This window comes from Coregonus clupeaformis, chromosome 37 (assembly GCF_020615455.1).
Source record: "Coregonus clupeaformis isolate EN_2021a chromosome 37, ASM2061545v1, whole genome shotgun sequence".
In the NCBI taxonomy this organism is placed as follows: domain Eukaryota; kingdom Metazoa; phylum Chordata; class Actinopteri; order Salmoniformes; family Salmonidae; genus Coregonus; species Coregonus clupeaformis.
Window position 1 is genome coordinate 20819948 of NC_059228.1, and position 24231 is coordinate 20844178.

Genomic DNA, 24231 nt, shown 5'->3' on the forward strand with positions numbered 1-24231 from the left:
CTCGTTACACTTCACGGTTTGCTTTTCCTTTAATAAACTGGAACATTTGGTATTCATAGTTCAACAATGCCTTGTGAAAAATTAAATAAAACATCCACCAAAAGAATTCAGCAGAATGACACAACAGCGTGATGCACATTTACTGACTTTAACACGACACAAATAAGTACTTGGGAGAGAGACAGAGAGATAGAGACAACTGCTCTGAACTATACACATCTTTTGTACATGTAGCGGTTTTTGAAAGTAAAATAAAATGTTCTGAATACAATACTCACTGTACAAAGTTATCTGAATAAGGCAACACAGGGACTATACCAGTAAAGGAAGCTGCAGCTTGTCTGAAATGTTAAGTTAGTATTTTTCTCTTCCTCGTCATTAAAGGGCTGCCCAGAAAGAGGACCGCGGGCCCATGGCAGAGGAGTACTGCGAGTACAAGAACCTAAAAGCTAAACTCCGCTTGCTGGAAGTCCTGCTCAGTAAACGGGATACTCCAAAGACTGTCTGAGCTTCCTTCACAGTGGGACTTTTATTTTGAAACAGTTTTTTTTTGGCTCACTTATAGGATACATTTTTTTCTGAACACATTTCAAAGTGAGATACCGGTGCTTACATGGTGATGCACTTTAAATGACTTTGATGTTGACTGACTCTCACTTTGGTTAAGAGTGATGGCAAGATGATCCGAGAGTTGATGGGCAACATCCAGCTATTTTTAGTCCCTTAACAAGTCCTTTGTTATTCATGACAAATTATAATTATTTTATGCAACTGATGTAATTATAATATTTTATGCAACTGATGTAGCGAGTGTAACACTTTCATTTTAAGGAAAAAAGAGAACTAACAAATCACAGTTGATGTTAGATAAATGTTATCAATTTCTAAGCTATTTTATGGCACTTTATTGTTACTTGCATTTTGTTCTCGCCAAACTAATGTCGGTATAACAGGTACCTACATGGTCTACTACGTTAAAATGCTGCGCTTTGAAAAGTGCAATCTTGGCAAGGAGGATATGTCATCCAAATACACAATCTGACAATCCTGTAGAATGTTTGTGCATGTCAATCAGTTTTTAGTCCCACATTGTACTATGATATGTAATAGTTCATAGTTGATATGATGAATTGTGGCAATTCAAGTTATACATTACCTTGAAAAAAAAAAAGTGTGAATGTTGGCATTGTGCAAGTTACTCCTGCAGTCAAATCTGTGTTCTCCTTTTTGTGTTTTTCATCCAAAAATGCCATTATTTAATAGGATCAGAGCTCTTGACATTGTGCACTTCTGGTTTATATATGTGTATATATCAGTCAAAAATAAATATTTTTTCACATTTACTTGACTTTGCAGAAAGGTAGCTATGGTAGAGGAACTGACAGTTAGACTCAGTTTTCAAAGTCATGCTGCACATACTGCATCATGCTCTTAATGGTTACCAAGTAGTTCAACTTGATCTCCGACTTAATATGCTTTTTAGTGGCTGCATTAGTATTGTTATTCTACAGCAAGTTGTCCTTTTGTGTTACCTTGGGCATAAAGATGATGACACTGCAGCCCTAAATTAGTACCAGTCTCTGCCGATAGAGGGAGGGAGTAACTTAGATCTGTCGGATCTGAAACCAAACTAACGCCTTCCAGGAGAGACGGAAAAACAGGAACACAACCTTCTGTCTACCTGGACTGAAGTGAACAACAGAAAATTAGAAGAGGTCAAAGGGAGAAGGAGACGTTTGAAAAACAACAGGAGAGAAAATCTATGAGAAAAGCTGTGTGAATACATGCACGGAAACAATGTTTGGTTAGAACATTTAAAGGGATAAGTCAGTGTTGGCGTGTAGTGCGGGTTTGGATGATGCTGACCAAGGGTTGTTAGGGTCCCACACTTAAGCTGTAGATCTTTCAGTTGGGGAGCCTCCCTATTTTGCATGGTTTCTCTTCTGATGGGAAAGGGAGGGATGAATAGAATGCCACACTTTTGGGAGGATGGTTCCTATGAGGTTGAAAAGGAGGATGGATTGTGTGTGTGTGTGTGCTAATGGAATGGGAGTTCTAGCACCCTACCCTGTTGTTACATTTCTTTCACAGTCTGGGTCCCTCTCCTGCAATGTTCTTCTTTTGGGAGGGTGGTCCTTTGTGGATATAGAGGTGTGTAAAGGTTGGGGTTGCGTGTGTGTACGTCTGTGTAGCACAGGTGCAGTCCAGTCCAGACTCCCACTAGCGTCCCACGCTGATGTTGCAGGTCTTGCAGCTGGGGTCCTTCTTGGCGTTGACGGTAGACAGGCTCATGAGCTGGTGCCCGCTGATCTCTGCCACTGTGCCAAGCGTCAGGTCCACGGGCTCTGTGTAGATCACCTCCAGGATCACATCCTGGGCATGCCGGAACACCAGCGCCCCGTCGCCCGCCTCCTCGTCCACCGTGCAAGTCAGGAAGTGGTTGTTGGTGATGTCGAGCGCTTGAAGCCTTGCCTTACAGAAGTCATCGCCGTGCGAGCCCTGTGGAGCCAGTACTAGGATGACGTAGTGGTAGGCCGTGTACATGCAGTAGAAGTCCCCGAAGTAGAGGTTAGTCTTGGGGTTGAACAGGGTCTCAGCCTGGATCTCGAAGCGTGTGCGGCCGTAGGGGGAGTCCTGGGGGGGCTTGCCTGTGTTGAACTCTGTGTTGCAGCTGAAGTAGAGGCCCTCCAGCTTCCCGCTGATAGGTGAGCCGTGGCTTCCACTGTTGTCCTTCACTGCTGGCAGCATGCGGTTCCCATGCACCTCCCTGGAGAGGAGACATGGACAACTATCTGAGTAATCACTATACTATAAGTTATTACAATGAATGTATCATCAATACAACCAGGGATTTGGGTAGCAGCTGGATCCTATTGAAAGCTTGTCTGTGTCTCTTGACAATGCAAACAACGTGTTCAGAAAGGCTGCATTTCAGAAAAACAATGAGTAAAAAGACTCATCTAGTATAAAAACGAATTGCTCCTCAGTTCTTACTGGCAAACAGACGTTTCTTTGCCCCCTAGACAGAACTCAGACAACAACAAAAAACAGACAGACATGGATTGTATTCGGAAAGATCTCAAATGAATAGCAGAAACTTGAAAGCACCTTCTGAGGTTTAAATTGGCAGTCAGATTTCCTATGATGCAAATCTGAGCTCCAATGGCTTCAATTATTGGCGTAATTACATTGGTAACACTTTAAATGTTGTCATTATAACCATAATTGTCTCTTTGTCATGGTAACTATCTAATTATTAAGGTCCCATCCAGGTCATCATAGCAAAGGCCTCATTTTACTGTCACTGGGTGTATTCTCCGAGAGATTAAGCCATTTCGTAGAAATGAAAACTAGAGAAGATAAAACTAGAGAACAGAAAGTGCTCCTATCTCCGAAGAAGAAAAAAATACATAATCGCTTAACACATCAGCAAACAATTAAAAATACTTCTCTCCTCTCTGTCTCTCTCAATCTTGCTTTCCAGTCAGGTGCTTTCTACACACTCAGCTTCCTCTTTCATCAGAATATACTTTAAAAGGCTTTGCTGTTCCAGGCACAGCTCTTTTTCTTCATGTATTCCAGCAATTAAAGCTGCTACGTTTTAAGACTTTGGTCCAGCGCATGCAGTCATTGGGGAGGTCATTTGTTCCAGCAACATATGCGCACATGGGAACCAAAAAAATTATACTTAGCTTGTGCAAGCTGCTGTTTTATAAAATAGTAATTCAGAGGTTTCCTGACCATGTTACTCTTCTAGTTCAGAATGCAGCAAATCCTATAAGTAAACAAATATCCGGAACTGCTGTTTTACCCAAATATAAATCTGCTAACCCAGGTACTTTATTTTTTGTATGACGCAATGTAAGCAGAGTTTTTTAATGGATTTGGAGACCGTTTTTTGCAATAATACCTTTCTGTTGAGCTTAGACTAACTCCCCAAATACAGAACTAGACCTACACATGCACAGCCTATAATATCTGAGTATATACAAAAATTCATAAAACCATAACATCTGGACCACTGCCTTTGAGCTTTGAGAAAAGCATATGACAATTTCAGTAACAAGGGAAGGAGGTACAGCAAAGGGTCATGTATTACGTGATTTTGCTGTATTATACATTTTTTACATACAGTATCATAACGTCAGAATAAAACTTGTGCTGGCTGTTAGGGCAGTTGTGCAGACGTTCGTACGTACCTGGCCTGGTCAAAGTACTCTTTGTTCTGGTTCCTGTAGAACACAGAGAAGCGCAGCATCCTGCCTGCAATGACCTCAGCCTTCTCCAGCAGCTGGGTTAGATGCACTGTGGAATAATCTGGAAACAGGGGTTAGGATTAGCCCTTAGCCATATATGAGAGAATACATAACGTAGGCCTACATCAAATAAAGATAGAATGTTTTAGGGATAGGCCTAACATTTTTTTTGTTGCTAAAAGCTTTGTATCCCTGTCCCTCTTCTGCCCCCTGCCTTACCAGCGGTGGTGAACTCGATGATCTCGCTCCACTCTGACACGGCGTAGTCTCCGTCACTCTGTTTGGAGGCAGTCTGGACAGCCACGGTGTACTCTGTACGCGGGCTGAGGAACCAGTGACCCCTCACCGTCATGGGCAGAGGCACTGCCTTCGCCACCAGCTTAGTGGGGACATCCTGGACAGGGACACAGGCAGAGAGAGATTAAACTCAACATACAAAAAGTTTACAACTCTACATACAAAACACAAACTCTGAATCAACACATTATTCACTGTTCAGCTGCACAAGCAACATATCAGCAGTGGCCTCCTCATTGATACAGTATATTTTAATGCCACGCACACACCAAAACACAAAATCAGCATTAATACACTGCTTAATGTTAACGGCCCAGTGCAGTCAAAAACTTGATTTTCCTGTGTTTTATATATATATTTCCTCCCTACGCGGTTGGAATAATACTGTGAAATTGAAAAAATTATGATAATGCCCTTTTAGTGTAAGAGCTGTTTGAAAAGACCACCTGAAATTTCAGCCTGTTTTGGTGGGATAGAGTTTTGGTCTGCCTGGTGACATCACCAGGCGGTAAATTAGTTAATATACCAATTAGAGAGTCCCAAACCTCTCGGCCAATAACAGCTAGTTTTCAGTTTTCCCCTCCCAAGTCAGACCACTCCCAGACAGTACTAGTGTCCCCCCGTGTAGCTCGGTTGGTAGAGCATGGCGCTTACAACGCCAGGGTTGTGGGTTCGTTTCCCACGGGGGGCCAGTTTGAAAATGTATGCACTCACTATCTGTAAGTCACTCTGGATAAGAGCGTCTGCTAAATGACTAAAATGTAAAAATGTACTAGCAAAATTCTTGCTTGAGAAATTGCTCTTTGCTAAGAAGCTATTTTTGTTTATTTTTGACCATTTTAATTGAAAACAATCACAGTAAGGTACTTCATTGTTTCCCAGAAATGATTTGATATTGAGAGAAGAAACAGCTGAATTGGACCTTTAAGCTGCATGAACGACATGTATAGACTCCTGTGGCGTTCCCCTTCCCCCATCTCCACAGTATAGCCTAGTACTATACTTCCTATATCTATGCATTAGCAGGACATAGATTGGGCCCACCCTGCAATATTACACCAGCCCTGTATAGCGACAACAGCAGTACATTAATCCACAACATCATCCCTGCGTGCTGTAATGAAAGTAAATGCATTCGATCTATATTCACACAGAGAATGGGAAGAAAAACACTTCCTTTGGGAGGGCTTTTATGTTCACTACACCCAGAATGTGAATGGGAGCTGGGAGACTGATGAAATAGATCTGCAAAATCTTACATTAGATCCATTAGATTAAAGGCTGAAACAGCAGCCATATTTGTGCAATTAGTCTCTGCTAGCGCTGTGTGATATCGTTAATGCTCAGAGCTAAATCTATTAGAATACAAAAGGTTCCCTGGTGTTAGAGAGTGTGTGGGAGTGTTAGTTCTACTTCTGAACTCTGGTAAAAGGTTATCTATCCTTTGTTTACATTTAGATTTTAGTAATTTAGCAGATGCTCTTATCCAGAGCGACTTAGTTAGTGCATTCATCCTAAGATAGCAAGGTGGGACAACCACAGTCATAGTAAGTACATTTTTCCTCATTAAAGTAGCTATCAGCAAAGTCAGAGCTAGTAAGGGCGGGAAAAAGTCAAGTCCGAGTGTTAGTTCACCCAAAGAAATGGTGTTGTATTATTTCAGATACTCTTTGTTTACATACTTATTACGCCTGTTACACTACTTGTTTGGTGTATAAAGGTTATGATGTGGGTACATACTGGTTGGTGTTATAGCTCTAACTAAAGAACTTGCCTCATCATGTAGAAATCATTTTATAGACAACTTCCTGCTCTAGGGAGAGATGGAGGAGCTCTTTGGGGGTTTAGGCTGGGTATCTAAAGAACTGCTGATGTGAAAGGGGCTTTCTAAAATACATTTGATTGATTGTATTATAAACTGTGAGTTATTCCTTTGAAATAGCCTAGTTGTTGTTGTGTGTGTGGTAATAGGTTACCTTGTGTTTGAACTTGTTGGAGTTCTTGTTCTCTTTCTTGTTGAGGTCGATGAAGTAGTGAGTGATGCGCTCCTTGACCCGGGGCTCCATGTCCCAGCAAATCTTGAAGGAGTCACATGTGATGTTGCTGATCTTGATGTTCTGAGGGACAGGAAGCTCCTCCATCTCTACGATGCCGCTGTCCTGGGATTTATTGCCTGAGGCACAGGGACAAAAGGATTGGTTTGGCTTTAATGCTTAAGGAGATGAGAAATGCCTCTATAATATTTCACAATTTAGAGAACTACTGACATTTCTTTTTTTGAGACAGCAAATACATAAGATACGGCCCTACAGTTCCCTATAGGGAGCACTTACAGCACTCAGCTGCCTCTGTGCTCTGTGGAGCATTTACCAAAGAGCAGGGAGCGCCACCGTGTATCTGTTGTCATGGCAACGCTGCAATCCCTCAGTTTACAAGCACATATGGTATAAAATATTTAAAACACTGATGATTATAGTGACTCAACCCAACACAGATGGATCTCTTAATAAAGCCTCACTTTTTTCTTTCATGGAGGACATTTTTCTTTTGTCACACACAAAGAAAATGAAAGTAGATAGTAGATTGCTCTGATAAGCCTTTTGTTCAGGGTTTGTCAGACCATGTTCCTCAGTTTCTAGTCCAGCACTCCCTATTTTGAGCAGGTGTGTGCGGCAAGGACTGGACAAATTCACAATTTCCTCACTAAATACATGGTCAGACACCTTTTGCTGCTACAGAATGTCTACGTGTTCATGAAAATGTAATAAACACACACACACACACACACACACAAATACAAATAGCCCTATACACCAAAACAAGTGAGTGAATAAGAGCTTTGTAACATGGCCATGAGAATCCACTACACACTAAAACCTACTCAAGGCATGGCAACAATGTGTTTTCTGTGCAAGCTCTAAATACAGGAACTAGAATGTTGAATTCCGGGGTAATACACAGGACTCAATAAACAATGGGAAAAGCAGCGGACCATGGAACGCCTATCTCTGACCATGAGTTCTGAGGCGGGATGATAATTGAGTAATTCCACAAATTGGGTCATATGGAGTTTTTACAAAACATATCAACTATATCATACTGAGGTTATTGAACTAGGCATGCAAAAAAATGGGTTTCTGTCAAGGGGCATTTTTCAACAAAGTTGTCTGCTCTGTGCTTAACAAACGTATCTAATCGCTAGGCTACCTGCGAACACTGGGTTGAGAGAATGAGGTGTTGGCCAACAGCAAAGCACAGAGTAAAACCCCAACCATATTTTGGATGGCTGTTTAGCACCCATCCAACACAGCCCAAGCCACTGTGCCAGAATGCTGACTTAGCTCTTCAGCTGTTTACACTAATCCCACCTCATTAACCTACAAATAGAGGCATTACACTGACACTGGCATGGTACTACGAGTGTGATAAAGGTTGTCTCCTCTAGCTATCTTAAGATGAACGCACTAACTGTAAGTCACTCCGAATAAGAGTGTCTGCTAAATGACTAAAATGTAAAATGTAAGCCTGACTAATGCTGTCAACGTTTGCCCACATAACAGCATTTCAAACTGCTTTCGTTAGCCTATAGCGATCTAATCACACAGAATTAGGCCTAGGCCTAGTATGACTAAACTGTGATCCTGCTGTGCTAAATTACTCAAAATGTGTGGCAAATTATGTCCAACTAAAGGGACACACACAGCTCACTAAAATATGATACCTTTGTTTGTAAATAGGCTGATATCAGTAGGTAGGTACTTGCTGAGCCATATTGGATTATTGTACACTTACTAAAAGGGTACCAACTAGTCAACCATTGAATTAAGTAGGCTATTTCCTCCTGACAAATAGGCCTAAATGCATGATCCTTTTGATGTGATCCATCTTCACAGTCTGTGGAGCTTCTTTACTTTGTCTGGCAAGAAGGATACATGGGAGCAGGAGGAGAGGGTCAGGTGGTGATGGGGCCTCTTCGCACAGAGGAGGTCTGACAGACAGACAGTGTTTGACTCAGCAGCAATATCAGCTCCTTCTGCCTCCTCTCCTAAGGCCCTCCTGTGTGGCTGCAGTCTGCTCAGCACTGGACCTAGATTCACTACACAAAAGCTACTGGTAAATAACCCTTCTATCTGTGACTACACTGTACAGTCCAACAGAACATCACTCAAACAGCCTCTAGAAATGTAAACACAATCCAGCCCATGTAGTCCCGGCCTAGAAGATCCTAGTCCCAGTCAAGGTGAAGGTGAGTCCATTGGTTTAATTCAAATGAAAACGTAGAGCTAGGTATAGGGCTAACGTTATACATGGAACAACTTGCAGGAAATATGCCCATCCCCCAAAAAGGAAATGTGATGGATTTCGTATGAACATTTGCCCTCCAAGGTATGACAGTTAGCTAGCTAAATCAGAATGCAAGAAAGAACATCTACTTTTCAACCCTTTTTTTTTTAAACCTGTTTCCACAAACCAATGAAGCAATGCAGGCGGCAGGCCAAGCTAAATTGGGCAGCTAGCTAGCTTTCTGCTCCAGTCCGGATATGTAAGGAAGTAGGTAAACATACGAAATAGATACCCAGCAGCATTTACACGAAACTAGCTAGCTAGTGGGTCGGGTCCCACTAACGGACTATAAACTTTTATTGTTTTACCTCTATATTTATGGGGAAATGTAACAAGGTCGCGCTTGTTAGCTAGCTAGCCATTTGCTATCAAAGCACGTGCACGGGTAGGCCTACTCAAATTAGTTATCAAAGTAACAAATACGCTATTTCCGTTTATCAGAAGTGCAGTCATTTACCCCGCAGCTACCAAGCTTGTGGCACACTCGAGTTTAGAGCAAAACACTTTTGCATGCAATAAAGAAGGTAAAGCCAGAGAGCTGGGCCTCCAAAGTCAACTGTATGAGACTACTTTTTAAAGAGATTGATACACAATTCCAGGATACTTTTATGCTGGGTATCTGTAAAGCACTTTGTGACAGATACTGATGTAAAACGGGCTTTATAAAATACATTTGGCTGATTGACTTTGGGGCAGCGAGGGAACAGCTGCTGCGATCTGTTGTTGCTGAAGTGTGGCACCTACTCCATAGCTAGCTAGCTAACGTAGTTATCAAAGTAACACATTAGTAACACTAGTATTTCTTCAGCACCCCAAAGAATAGATCTGTCTTGGCTGATATGTACATGTAGACCTATATAACATACGTTTTGTGTACGTATGTATTGTGATCAGCAGCATGCTCTGTCTATCTGTCTATACATCTAAACTCGTATAATTTCTATCTTCCCTGTGTCTCACTCTCTGTCTGATCTGGGGCAGTATGTATTTCCCGTCGCCTCCTCATGCCACTGGCCCTGAGCCACACTACTTGGTGCTGTTGGATACCCAAGACCTGCCTGCCTGCTGCTGTGGGCCATCAGGCTCCTGAAGAGAGAGGGGAAATCATCATGGTGAGAGCACATCTGTCAATAAATGGGTAATGATGGACAATACACAACAGTTATATCCCCTCATTCATTTCCTGTCTTGTCCTGTTGCTTAGTATCTGATTTTTTTTTTTTTTCAGGTGTTTTACATAGTAGTAGAACTTGGTGGGGTCAGCAGAACCAAGGGATGGTTGCACCTGCCTCTCTCTTTCTGCCATTGGAAGAAGAGCACTACTTACCGCCGTTGCTCCACCTTCATTCTATGGATGTGATTGTTGGTTGTTGCTGTTATTTTTACTTTTTCAATCATCTGTTTGTGTTCACTATTCATTTGAAAAAGGTTGCTCAATTGAATGTTTGAATTGATGTTCTATATAAAAAAATATATAGAAAATAAGTTCATAAATATTTCTAAACCCCAAAACATAACTATTATACGGTGTAGTTATACAGTACCAGTCAAAAGTTTGGACACACCTACTCATTCAAGGGTTTTTCTTTATTTGGACAATTTTCTACATTGTAGAATAATAGTGAAGACATCAAAACTATTAAATAACACATATGGAATCATATAGTAACCAAAAAAGTGTTAAACAAATCAAAATATATGTTATATTTGAGATTCTTCAAAGTAGCCACCATTTGCCTTGATGACAGCTTTGCACACTCTTCAAATCAAATCAAATCAAATGTTATTGGCCACATGCGCCGAATACAACAGGTGCAGACAGTGAAATGCTTACTTACAGCCCTTAACCAACAGTGCATTTATTTTTAACAAAAAAGTACAAATAAAACAACAACAAAAAAAGTGTTGAGAAAAAAAAGAGCAGAGGTAAAATAAAATAACAGTAGGGAGGCTATATATACAGGGGGGTACCGGTGCAGAGTCAATGTGCGGGGGCACCGGCTAGTTGAGGTAGTTGAAGTAATATGTACATGTGGGCAGAGTTAAAGTGACTATGCATAAATCATTAACAGAGTAGCAGCAGCGTAAAAGGATGGGTGGGGGGGGGCAGTGCAAATAGTCCGGGTAGCCATGATTAGCTGTTCAGGAGTCTTATGGCTTGGGGGTAGAAGCTGTTGAAAAGTCTTTTGGACCTAGACTTGGCACTCCGGTACCGCTTGCCGTGCGGTAGCAGAGAGAACAGTCTATGACTAGGGTGGCTGGAGTCTTTGACAATTTTGAGGGCTTTCCTCTGACACCGCCTGGTATAGAGGTCCTGGATGGCAGGAAGCTTGGCCCCAGTGATGTACTGGGCCGTACGCACTACCCTCTGTAGTGCCTTGCGGTCGGAGGCCAAGCAGTTGCCATACCAGGCGGTGATGCAACCAGTCAGGATGCTCTCGATGGTGCAGCTGTAGAATTTTTTGAGGATCTGAGGACCCATGCCAAATCTTTTCAGTCTCCTGAGGGGGAATAGGCTTTGTTGTGCCCTCTTCACGACTGTCTTAATAATAATAATAATATGCCATTTAGCAGACGCTTTTATCCAAAGCGACTTACAGTCATGCGTGCATACATTTTTGTGTATGGGTGGTCCCGGGGATCGAACCCACTACCTTGGCGTTACAAGCGCCGTGCTCTACCAGCTGAGCTACAGAGGAGCCAATCAGTCTTGGTGTGTTTGGACAATGATAGTTTGTTGGTAATGTGGACACCAAGGAACTTGAAGCTCTCAACCTGTTCCACTACAGCCCCGTTGATGAGAATGGGGGTGTGCTCAGTCCACTCTTAGCATTCTCTCAACTAGCTTCATGAGGTAGTCACCTGGAATGCATTTAAATTAACAGGTGTGCCTTGTTAAAAGTTAATGCGTTTGAGCCAATCAGTTATGTTGTGACAAGGTAGGGGTGGTATACAGAAGATAGCACTATTTGGTAAAAGACCAAGTCCATATTATGGCAAGAACAGCTCAAATAAGCAAAGAGAAACAACAGTCCATCATTACTTTTAGACTGACCGGAACATTTCAAGAACTTTGAACGTTTCTTCAAGTGCAGTCACAAAAAAAATCAAGCTCTTTGATGAAACTGGCTCTCATGAAGATCGCCACAGGAAATGAAGACCCAGAGTTACCTCTGCTGCAGAGGATAAGTTCATTCGAGTTACCAGTCTCAGAAATTGCAGCCCAAATAAATGCTTCACAGAGTTCAAGTAACAGACACATCTCAACATCAACTGTTCAGAGGAGATGTGAATCAGGCCTTCATGGTCGAATTGCTGCAAAGAAACCACTACTAAAGGACACAAATAAGAAGAAGAGACTTGCTTGGGCCAAGAAACACGAGCAATGGACATTAGACCGGTGGAAAGCTGTCCTTTGGTCTGATGAGTCCAAATTTGAGATTTTTGGTTCCAACCGCCGTGTCTTTGTGAGACGCAGAGTAGGTGAATGGATGATCTCTGCATGTGTGGTTCCCACCGTGAAGCATGGAGGCGGAGGTGTGATGGTGGGGGGTGCTTTGTTGGTGACACTGTCATTGATTTATTTAGAATTCAAGGCACACTTAACCAGCATGGCTACCACAGTATTCTGCAGCGATGCACCATCCCATCTGGTTTGCGCTTAGTGTGACTATAATTTGTTTTTCAACAGGACAATGACCCAACACACCTCCAGGCTGTGTAAGGGCTATTTGACCAAGAAAGAGAGTGATGGAGTGCTGCATCAGATGGCCTGGCCTCCACAATCGCAGAGTGAAGGAAAAGCAGCCAACAAGTGCTCAGCATATGTGGGAACTCCTTCAAGACTGTTGGAAAAGGTGAAGCTGGTTGAGAGAATGCCAAGAGCTGTCATCAAGGCAAAGGGTGGCTACTTTGAAGAATATCAAATATAAAATATATTTTGATTTGTTAAGCACTTTTTGGGTTATTACATGATTCCATACAGTGGGGAAAAAAAGTATTTAGTCAGCCACCAATTGTGCAAGTTCTCCCACTTAAAAAGATGAGAGAGGCCTGTAATTTTCATCATAGGTACACGTCAACTATGACAGACAAAATGAGGAAAAAAAATCCAGAAAATCACATTGTAGGATTTTTAATGAATTTATTTGCAAATTATGGTGGAAAATAAGTATTTGGTCACCTACAAACAAGCAAGATTTCTGGCTCTCACAGACCTGTAACTTCTTCTTTAAGAGGCTCCTCTGTCCTTCACTCGTTACCTGTATTAATGGCACCTGTTTGAACTTGTTATCAGTATAAAAGACACCTGTCCACAACCTCAAACAGTCACACTCCAAACTCCACTATGGCCAAGACCAAAGAGCTGTCAAAGGACACCAGAAACAAAATTGTAGACCTGCACCAGGCTGGGAAGACTGAATCTGCAATAGGTAAGCAGCTTGGTTTGAAGAAATCAACTGTGGGAGCAATTATTAGGAAATGGAAGACATACAAGACCACTGATAATCTCCCTTGATCTGGGGCTCCACGCAAGATCTCACCCCGTGGGGTCAAAATGATCACAAGAACAGTGAGTAAAAATCCCAGAACCACACGGGGGGACCTAGTGAATGACCTGCAGAGAGCTGGGACCAAAGTAACAAAGCCTACCATCAGTAACACACTACGCCGCCAGGGACTCAAATCCTGCAGTGCCAGACGTGTCCCCCTGCTTAAGCCAGTACATGTCCAGGCCCGTCTGAAGTTTGCTAGAGTGCATTTGGATGATCCAGAAGAGGATTGGGAGAATGTCATATGGTCAGATGAAACCAAAATATAACTTTTTGGTAAAAACTCAACTCGTCGTGTTTGGAGGACAAAGAATGCTGAGTTGCATCCAAAGAACACCATACCTACTGTGAAGCATGGGGGTGGAAACATCATGCTTTGGGGCTGTTTTTCTGCAAAGGGACCAGGACGACTGATCCGTGTAAAGGAAAGAATGAATGGGGCCATGTATCGTGAGATTTTAAGTGAAAACCTCCTTCCATCAGCAAGGGCATTGAAGATGAAACGTGGCTGGGTCTTTCAGCATGACAATGATCCCAAACACACCGCCCGGGCAACGAAGGAGTGGCTTCGTAAGAAGCATTTCAAGGTCCTGGAGTGGCCTAGCCAGTCTCCAGATCTCAACCCCATAGAAAATCTTTGGAGGGAGTTGAAAGTCCGTGTTGCCCAGCGACAGCCCCAAAACATCACTGCTCTAGAGGAGATCTGCATGGAGGAATGGGCCAAAATACCAGCAACAGTGTGTGAAAACCTTGTGAAGACTTACAGAAAACGTTTGACCTGTGTCATTGCCAACAAAGGGTATATAACAAAGTATTGAGAAACTTTTGTTATTGACCAAATACTTATTTTCCACCACAATTTGCAAATAAATTCATTAAAAATCCTACAATGTGATTTTCTGGAAACATTTTTCTCATTTTGTCTGTCATAGTTGACGTGTACCTATGATGAAAATTACAGGCCTCTCTCATCTTTTTAAGTGGGAGAACTTGCACAATTGGTGGCTGACTAAATACTTTTCCCCCCCCACTGTATGTGTTATTTCAGAGTTTTGATGTCTTCACTATTATTCTACAATGTAGAAAATAGTACAAATATTTTGACCGGTACTGTAGGTAACCACACCGTGACTACAACTAAGTTACTAAGTCTTTGACCACACTACGCTGTTACTTTGGTGAGTAAAAACTCATCCTACCTACCCTTTTTAATGTTCTAATAAAACATAGTCGAGCATTACCTAATAAATTCAACATTAATTGTTTTGTTGTGATCATTTTACTATACTGTATGAATGATAGAACGCTTGCCTTGCATTGATGGAGCTGTCGGCCTGTTTGACCCTTGCCTTGTGATACTGTATCTGCGTCAGCCAGGACTGCTGTAGTTGAGTATTGTAGGTGTTCTCCCAAGCTAACCTAGTGTGATGGCGATCCTAGCCTAAGGCCTAAAACTAGTTGGCTCCCATAACTATCATCAAGCAATGGTCACAGACAATTTGAGTTTAAGGCCTGTTCCGTTCGACAGGCTTGGAGGTCATTGGAGTCAATATGCCCATTAGGTAATGGAGGCTGTGAGGTCCAGCCCTGACGTAGCCTCTCAGATGGACGGATTGCCTTCCACAATGTATTAATGTTCCAGCATACACCCTAAGTCTGGAATTTCCCAAACTAGCCCTGACTGCCAGACTAATGGTGAGCTCACATAGTGAGCATAATGATGTTCAGCATTAGGTCATTAAAAAGGCATTTACCAATGCAGCATAACTCATAGACAGCTCAATAGCTCATCAAACCCAAGAGACTGGAAGCAGTGGAAAAGAGAATTATGCCTGGTGGGGAGACAGGGAGCCTATGGAAGGACATACTGTATACATTATTTGCATTTCTGAAATGGCATGCAATATATTGGTACATCATTTCAGAGGATTAGAAATGAGTCTTGTCATACTGAAGGCTCTAAGCTAGCCAGCTGTCTGGTGTGTGAAGACACTGAGCTCACAGTTATGTCACCAGCAGATTGCAAGCTTATTCACACAATCACACAGGTGCAGCAGGGTGTTTATCACTGCCACATTTTGAAATAGAAACATTGGCATGATACAGGTCTCAATGAAATCTGCATTGCCGTATTTATGCAGTAGTTTTCAGAATAAAATGTGTGCACTGTAAATAAGACAATAGTTTGTAAATAAATATGATACATGAACATTGGTATAGCAGGTTTCATTCAATTAATTTAATCCATGGCTCACAATCTCATCATTTACAGGGAAGGCCAGGAAACATGGCCAAGAATAGCAGTTTGCTGCAAATGTGTCCTTTACCTTAACCTTGTCAAATGAAACTAATTGAGTTATGTCCTTTTAATTTGAGCAATATGGTGAAGTTAAACAAAATCAACAGAATCGATATCAACCTAGTTAACATATATACATGGCTTGTCTTGTGATTTGGGCGAGGAGTTTTCCTGAGTGTCGACATGACCCATAAGCTATAAATCACAGGAGGTTGGTGGCACCTTAATTGGGGAGGACGGGCTCGTGGTAATGACTGGAGCGGAATAAGGACTCAAACTCAATGTAAATGAATCAATCTTTATTATATTGTCCGGAGAGTGTCACAAACTCAATCCAAGCTTGATGAAAACTCTGAAAAGGGCGTTCCCTCTCAGTGTTTTTATACTGCTATACAAACAAGTCATATAAGCATGATTTATATTATTCATTATTCATTATTCATTATTAACCTTGGTTCCTGCATGTGACTGACGAGGCTTCTTTCCTCAAAGCTGGGACCTTGAAACTGAGATACTCCTTTTGGTTCGCAGAACAGTGTTCTGGGCGTACTGCCAATGGGTCTGAGGAGGAGGTCACAGTTACCTGCACGAACCAAGATAGAGTGAGAGGAGATGCTGTGTACAATTCAATGTTATCTCTTCAGACAGCAACATTTTCCCTCACAGTATCAAATACATCAAACACGTGGTGTCCATGTGTTTGATTCCATTCCATTTGCTCCATTCCAGCCATTATTATGAGCCGTTCTCCCCATAGCAGCCTCCACTGCTATAAATACAAAGTCAAAGCATTATAGGTGGTTGGAAATCCGGAGGTGCTGTCTAGACAGACCATTTCTTTTTGGTCCATTCTCACGCTAAAAGACTGCAACACAACACTATAAACACCAAGTAGGATTCATGGAAGGCCTTTCAAAATACACTGGCAAGAGAGCACAGGCTGAGAGTGAAAGACGAAGCCAGAGCAATAACATCCTACTAGCAGCGAAACACAAAGCTCTGTTCATATGGCTCCATACAGTTACTGTGTGTAACGCATTACTCCAATCAAATCGCAGGATAATTGAGCAACAAAGAAAACAATAATATAGAAACAAAAAGAGAAAACAATGAGTGTCGGAGTGAAGGACTAAATAAAAAATGAAATATCATAAAAGAAGTGCAGCTCTAAATATAACCAGCTGTTCTAGCAAATTAATTAAATCCAAAAGGCCTCTTGTGGGAGGATGATAAGAGGTGAGTCATTGTGTTTCATTTGCATAGAATTAGCATGTTTTACCAGAGTGAAAGGAAATTATGTTAAATCCCTCAACAGAATACTTTGGCGTAAAAATCAAACCTTTATGGAACTGTTTACATAGCATTGTTGATATACGTAATTGATCATTTTTATCAAGAAGACCCTTTTACCTAAATAACCATTTCGATTCCAACATAATTTTGTCCCACAAACTAGGTTACACAATCTGTTCACAGCAAAGGGTTAAATCCCCAGAGAGCTGGAAGTGCAGTGTCTGGTCTGGATGAGGTGGACAGCAGCAGCAGTGTAATAAACACAATTTACACCTGGTGCTAACATGCGTGCTTTGTCCTGATCTTGTGCACATTCTGATTTTACCCACATTTTGATACAGGTGTAGATTATTAAAATACACATTGTGTACCTCCGGAGGTAGTCAGGGACCCATTGTATCTGGATATCAATCAAGTGTAAACAGATCTGGATAGTCAAACCATTTAAATTATATTATATACCGGTTTCTAAAATCATTGACAGGTAGCACCATTGACTTATGGCATCAATAATTGTCTTAAAATAAATACATATTACATTAATATTATTCTGAAATAATATATGTCAAATAATTTGCATTCAGGAAGGCACCAGGAAATCTGGCCACAATGCGGACACAGTGGACGGATAAGAGACACATTTTAACAATGTGTTGAATTGACTAACTTTGACCGGATTGACCAGATCACAAAACCCACATTTTAGCGCAATGTGCAAACAAGGCTACTGACATGGATTACTCTTACTGCCAGACACAGTCATGGGGCAACTGTCCACACAAAATATGTGCTCTCATGCCTGCTTATTCAGATGAGTTGTCAGAGTGCCAGGACAAAGAATCAAAACAAATCTTTGATATGATTTGTAAACACCACTGGTATGGTATCAAGAGTATTCCGCTTTCAGTTCCTGGAGTTCTTTCTTAAAGGTTTCTCCATTGTTTCCACTGGCTTTTAGGGGATTTGAGTAAAGTTTGGTAATATTGGGCACTTGGGGAGGGGGCTTACAGCTGCTGTTCATTTAGTTGGTGCTGCTGAAAGACAGATGGTAGGCTCAACTCACACATACATGGCCAGTGTCTGACAGTGAAGCTAGCTATGATGGTGTCACAGCTGGAATGGGGGGATGGCGGTTGGGAGGTCTCTTAGAGAACAGACACAATAGCTACTTGGTTAAATTAATGTCACCCATCCTTCATGGTAACTAAACCGAATTAGTGACCACTGGACATAGACAGAATAATTTATATTGAGATTAGTCCTGGTTGGCACACATTTGATTTGGTAGATAAGTGTGCCTGAATTTCTAATACAGTATTCAAAATGGATGTTTGGCTTTAAACAAAGAATAATGACTCCTTCAAATGGTGATGTCAGTTCCAGTTATTTTAATTATCTATGCAGTTCCCAGAGCTCCTCTTGAGACTGAGGGGAAAGGCTCAGTCACGTGTGCCTTCTCACGTACACTAAATGACCAAAAGTATGTGGACACCTGCTCGTCGAACATCTCATTCCAAAATCATGATTTTAGATTTTAGTAATTTAGCAGACGCTCTCATCCAGAGCGACTTACAGTTAGTGAGTGCATTCATTTTCATACTTTTTTCATACTGGCCCCACAACCCTGGCATTGCAACCACCATGCTCTACCAACTGAGCTACACGTTGGCATTAATATAGTTGGTCCCCCCTTTGCTGCTATAACAGCCTCCACTCTTCTGGGAAGGCTTTCCACTAGATGTTGGAACATGGACTTGCTTCCATTCAGCCACAAGAACATTAGTGAGGTCGGCCACTGATGTTGGCCGATTAGGTCTGGCTCGCAGTCGGCGTTCTAATTAATCCCAAAGGTGTTCGATGGGGTTGAGGTCAGGGCTTGAGGTCAGGGCCAGTCAAGTTCTTCCACACTGATCTCGACAAACCATTTCTGTATGGACCTCGCTTTGTGCACAGAGGCATTGTCATGCTGAAACAGGAAAGGGCCTTCCCAAAACTGTTGCCACAAAGTGGAAGCACAGAATCGTCTAGAATGTCATTGTACGCTGTAGCGTTAAGATTCCCCTTCACTGGAACTAAAGGGCCTAGCCCGAACCATGAAAAACAGCCCCAGACCATTATTCCTCCTCCACCGAACTTTACAGTTGGTACTATGCATTGGGGCAGGTAGCGTTCTCCTGGCATCTGCCAAACCCAGATTCATAAGTTGGACTGCCAGATGAAGCGTGATTAATCACTCCAGAGAACGCGTTTCCACTGATCCAGAGTCCAATGGCGGCGAGCTTTACACCACTCCAGCCGGTGCTTGGCATTGCGCATGGTGATCTTAGGCTTGTGTGTAGCTGCTCGGCCATGGAAACCCATTTCATGAAGCTCCCGACGAACAGTTCTTGTGCTGACGTTGACTCCAGAGGTAGTTTGGAACTCGGTAGTGAGTGTTGCAACCGAGGACAGACGATTTTTACGTGCTACGTGCTTCAGCACTCAGCAATCCCGTTCTGTGAGCTTGTGTGGCCTACTACTTCACGGCTAAGCCGTTGTTGCTCCTAGATGTTTCCACTTCACAAAAACAGCACTTACAGTTGACCGGGGCAGCTCTAGCAGGGCAAAAATTTGATGAACTGACTTGTTGGAAAGGTGGATCCTATGATAGTGCCACGTTGAAAGTCACAGCTCTTCATTAAGGACATTCTACTGCCAATGTTTGTCTATGGAGATTGTATGGCTGTGTGCTCGATTTCATACACCTGTCAGCAATGGGTGTTACTCCAGCCGGTGCTTGGCATTGCGCATGGTGATCTTAGGCTTGTGTGTAGCTGCTCGGCCATGGAAACCCATTTCATGAAGCTCCCGACGAACAGTTCTTGTGCTGACGTTGACTCCAGAGGTAGTTTGGAACTCAGTAGTGAGTGTTGCAACCGAGGACAGACGATTTTTACGTGCTACGTGCTTCAGCACTCAGCAATCCCGTTCTGTGAGCTTGTGCGGCCTACCACTTCACGGCTAAGCCGTTGTTGCTCCTAGACGTTTCCACTTCACAAAAACAGCACTTACAGTTGACTGGGGCAGCTCTAGCAGGGCAAAAATTTGATGAACTGACTTGTTGGAAAGGTGGATCCTATGATAGTGCCACGTTGAAAGTCACTGAGCTCTTCAATAAGGACATTCTACTGCCAATGTTTGTCTATGGAGATTGTATGGCTGTGTGCTCGATTTTATACACCTGTCAGCAATGGGTGTTGCTGAAATAGCCAAATCCACTAATTTGAAGGGGTGTCCACATACTTTTGTATATATTGTGTATCTCTGCTGCTATCCACCACCAGTTTATACACATCACAATGCTAACATATGGGATGGCCTCTGACGAAGCCATTTGCTAGTCTGGGTTGACTTGGGAATCCTCAAGTTTGTGTTGATGATTAAATATTGATCATATGCTACATATTTTTTGACAGGTTTGAGGCACTAAAATTAATATGAAATGAAATGTTTTATAAATACATTGGATAACATTTCCAAGAGAAAACTGAATGTATGTATTCGTAGACAGAAAACAGTTCGTAAAAGCTTGAGCACAGTCCCTACATTTCAACAAGCCTAAGGGCGTGACAGGAAAACATAACCTTGAAGATACCTCCAGAGAACATTAAAGTGACACTAACCCATCAAAACAACTTGCTGCAAGCTTTAGTCTGTCAAAGCAGAATAAACGACATGTGATGTTGAGGTATAAGACCTCAAAGCAGTCTGTGGTGTTAATGAGAATGCCTTTTCAGGAGATCATCCTGTCCTACACCTGATTTATTCTAAAACCATGGTTTAAACTGCTTTCATGTTTATATGGTCTGTCTGGTAGGTAACGGTTTTATTGTTATTATCATGGAATATCATCAGTGACACTGGATCAGAGATATTGAAATCTACATGCAAATAGGAGTGCTCAAAAACACAAACCAATGATAATGTAGGCTACATCAAGAATCATCAAAGCCAGTGAAGAATCAGCCTATCTTGGGAAAAGAGCTTCATACTAAAATGACAATATTGTGTAAAGGATGCAGGCGCCCGATTATAACCCTGTCATTTAATTTCACCTCAGGATCTGTAAAGTAATGACAGAGATTGTTGTACTATTGTACTATAAACAATGGGCAGCTCAAGGACACTTAGCCACTATTTACTCAGTATTGCCTGACAAATAGGAAAGTGCTTGTTTGCTGCAGAGGGGCCAATACAAGTACAAAGCACAAAGCTGGCACCAACAACTACGTCCCTAAGAAAGTCCAGCGTATACCATTACTAAAATTACAGCTTTTAAATCAGGCCAGAGTCATAAGAGGATATAAACTGCATCCCACTAAGCAGCAGATGAGAAAATGAACCAGTAGTCCAATGGCTGCACTGTGTTGGTAGGGTCTAACTGCCCTGCTTGTGTGGGCTTATTAAGACCACCATTGACTACATAGGCCTAGACAACACCCCCTATGTACAAATCAAAAGGCACATTATCAAGCTCAGTTTGATGTTCACTACCAACATCTTTCTAAAAAACACATCTTTAATATTTCTGTGAATAGGCCATAGCTTATAGTTTGTAGATTATTTACATTTACATTATTGTCTTGCAATGAATGCATTGAATATGTGTCATCTAGCATATTATGGAACAAATTGTTTTGTCCATGTTCTTTCTCACTTTGTTGTAAAATCATCTAAGGAATTAGAGTGAAGGGCATGGATGCTCCATCTCTGTCTGCACACGCGTTTCTATGGTTGCAGCCATCTTTGAGCCCAGTCTTCCAGTGATGATGACTTGCTGTTTTTTCATTCAAATCAGCCATCGTAGGATATCGGCATACACTTAGATAAAAGTATCCTAGGTTAGGCCTAGCAACAGCTGGTCTCCGTCTGCATGTATTTCTCAAAACTATCTCAATGTTGCAAAAATAAAAATACATACTGGTAACCTATAGGCCTAGTAGGCTAACGTAGGTCGTAGGCTACATCATACCTTTGACATCCAATATTGAAATATTAACATACATTTTTAATATTAGGCTACAATTAATAGGCCTGGTATCGACATGTGAACTACAACAAAGCCTTTTAATGATCAGACCATAATGTTTTAACCATTGTAAAGCCATTCCTCTGTAGCCTACCAAAATAGTTGTCTTCTCAAAAAGCAGCTGAATCATCAAATCATGAAGCTTTTCTTAGTCAGAGCCTGTTAAATAATGCAATTCAAAGCTATCTTTGTATTGGGCTTGTGGATGTGGTTCCAGCTCTAACTGTAGGCTACTTCACTATAGACTATATATTTGTAATTTCAAGCTTTGTTCAGAGCTGCACCAGGCAAGAATAACCTTATCGTAGTCTCTATCCATTGGAACCTGTGTAAAAGCGCTTCACCGGCTGCTATCCACGTCCAAAGTGCTGAAATGGTGAAACCCCACCGTTGCGCCAAATTGCTTTCCTAGCATTTTTTCCTGATATGCCGCCCGTGTGCCAACATGTTGAAATGATGGACAATTTCGTTTAGTTGTGAAAACGTAAATGCATAGATAGGGTAGGTTATGTGAAGAAAAATCTGTACATTGACGCCCTCAGCTACGCCGCTGATGCAGCAGCGCTGCAGTCTCCATCCAAACCAGATAAACTGTAAACGTGCCCATATTATTACATTTTCATCATAAAATAAGGGCCAAACAGAAGCGTTATCCACTTCTTGGACCCCTATTCAGACATTCTGGCACTACTATAGAGGGCTATCATCTTTCATTATCTGATGGCAGGGAATATTCTAATGCACACAGAATGAAATGTGTGGAGTGGATGGGGGTGATCCATGGAATTTCAACGGCTAAACTACACGATAATCCCAAATGCCGTTTATTTGGCGCTTACCCTCTCGCTCGCATAACTGTATCGCATCCAAACTGAGGTTCTTGATCATGCCCTCACACGGACTCATCGGGCTAGTTAGGTTGTGTCCCAAGTTTGGAACCTCCATTTCTGCAACTGAGCCGGGATGCCTTTCCTGGAATCGGTGGAATTTCGCTGATTTTGCCGCAGGACTTGCCTCCCTTCACATTCGGTAAAGAAAGAGAGAGATAGAGTGACCGGTTCCCAGCCTCTTCGCTCTCTCCCAGCTTCACTCTTCAGCGGGGTGTGGCTAAAGGCTCGTCAGCAAATCGTCACGAGCGCATAGCACACTGCCGATTTGACACTGCAACGTGAGAGGAATAAATACTACGAATATATGCCAATCCTTTTAATGTTTGGCTATATCATTTTTTCTAATGAATAGGTCCGATGCGCGCTCTATTTTCAATGAAAGCCACAAGTGTTTCGCCCATTCTGTCGCAGGACAGTGGAACATGAATACCGGATTAGCGGCGAGTGAGCAACAATTTCTAAGGGATTCTTATGTAACCAGACTACCCCTTCCACCCACTACGGTTTAAAACGCAATTTAAATCTCTATACACATTCTTTATTTTGCGTTCCGTTTCCGTTAACGTCACCCAAACGAGATGGACCATACATATCCTTATTTGGAGCTCTCTTCGTCTCGCGCTCTCTCCACCGGAGCGCAGGTGCAAGTGGCCAACGCGTTAATGAAGCGGTAACGACCCCTCACCTTTCATGACAAGAAGAATAATGTATTTTAAACAGCCGTGGTCCGTCTCTGCCACAATCCTTTAGCCACGGGCCCTTTCTTGAGTGTAACGTACAGAAATTAACAGGCGGGATTTACTGGCACACAGATGGCGTCATTCTACATTCATGAAAGACTACAAATTATAAATGTATTGATCCATGTAATTGCCTTGCGATGATTAATAATGACCTAACAGTGGTCCCTCCCGTGTGTGTGTGTGTGTGTGTGTGTGTGTGTGTGTGTGTGTGTGTGTGGCAGTAATTATCTCTCCCCAGTCCCCACACCCAGTCTATCGGTGGGCCACAATGACAGCATCGCCCACTGAGCTGGCTATAATGACACGGTCGCTCCAGGTCACAACGTCAAGTGCTGCGAAAAGTGCTGCTAGTGATGGTGCTTTCAAGACAACTGGGAACTCGAACTTGGAAACGATTTTTCACAGTCGGATCTCGTTTTTTTTTTCGAATTTCCAGTTGTCTTGAACGCACTGAAGTCGGAGATTTCCGAGTTTTGAGTTCCCAGTTC

At 42.2% G+C, this 24231-nt stretch overlaps 2 protein-coding genes across 3 annotated transcripts in view; one reads left to right on the top strand and one right to left on the bottom strand.

Annotated features, from left to right (window-relative positions):
* Positions 1-1343, top strand: part of LOC121553590 (protein FAM13A) — a 44146-nt gene extending 42803 nt beyond the window's left edge. For both annotated transcript variants that reach the window (XM_041866829.2, XM_041866830.2), the window contains one exon: positions 385-1343. In XM_041866829.2, coding sequence (XP_041722763.2) covers positions 385-508 — 124 coding nt within the window. In that variant the 3' untranslated portion in view covers positions 509-1343. The remainder of the gene's footprint in view (positions 1-384) is intronic.
* LOC121553591 (phytanoyl-CoA hydroxylase-interacting protein-like) lies at positions 11-23580 on the bottom strand. The gene is made up of 5 exons (XM_041866831.1): positions 22950-23580; positions 6530-6726; positions 4476-4650; positions 4200-4317; positions 11-2767 (listed from the first exon to the last, which is right to left on the bottom strand). The coding sequence occupies exons 1-5, from the start codon at positions 23053-23055 to the stop codon at positions 2221-2223; spliced, it is 1143 nt and encodes a 380-aa protein (XP_041722765.1). The 5' UTR covers positions 23056-23580; the 3' UTR covers positions 11-2220.
* Positions 23581-24231: the final 651 nt, after the last annotated feature.

Coding starts and splice junctions, on each gene's coding strand:
- LOC121553591 (XM_041866831.1), bottom strand. CDS start 23,055: ATGGAGGTTCCAAACTTGGGACACAACCTAACTAGCCCGATGAGTCCG. Junction 6,727..22,949: donor ACAGTTATGCGAGCGAGAGG/GTAAGCGCCAAA, acceptor CCTGTGCCTCAG/GCAATAAATCCCAGGACAGC. Junction 4,651..6,529: donor CCAACAAGTTCAAACACAAG/GTAACCTATTAC, acceptor GTCCCTGTCCAG/GATGTCCCCACTAAGCTGGT.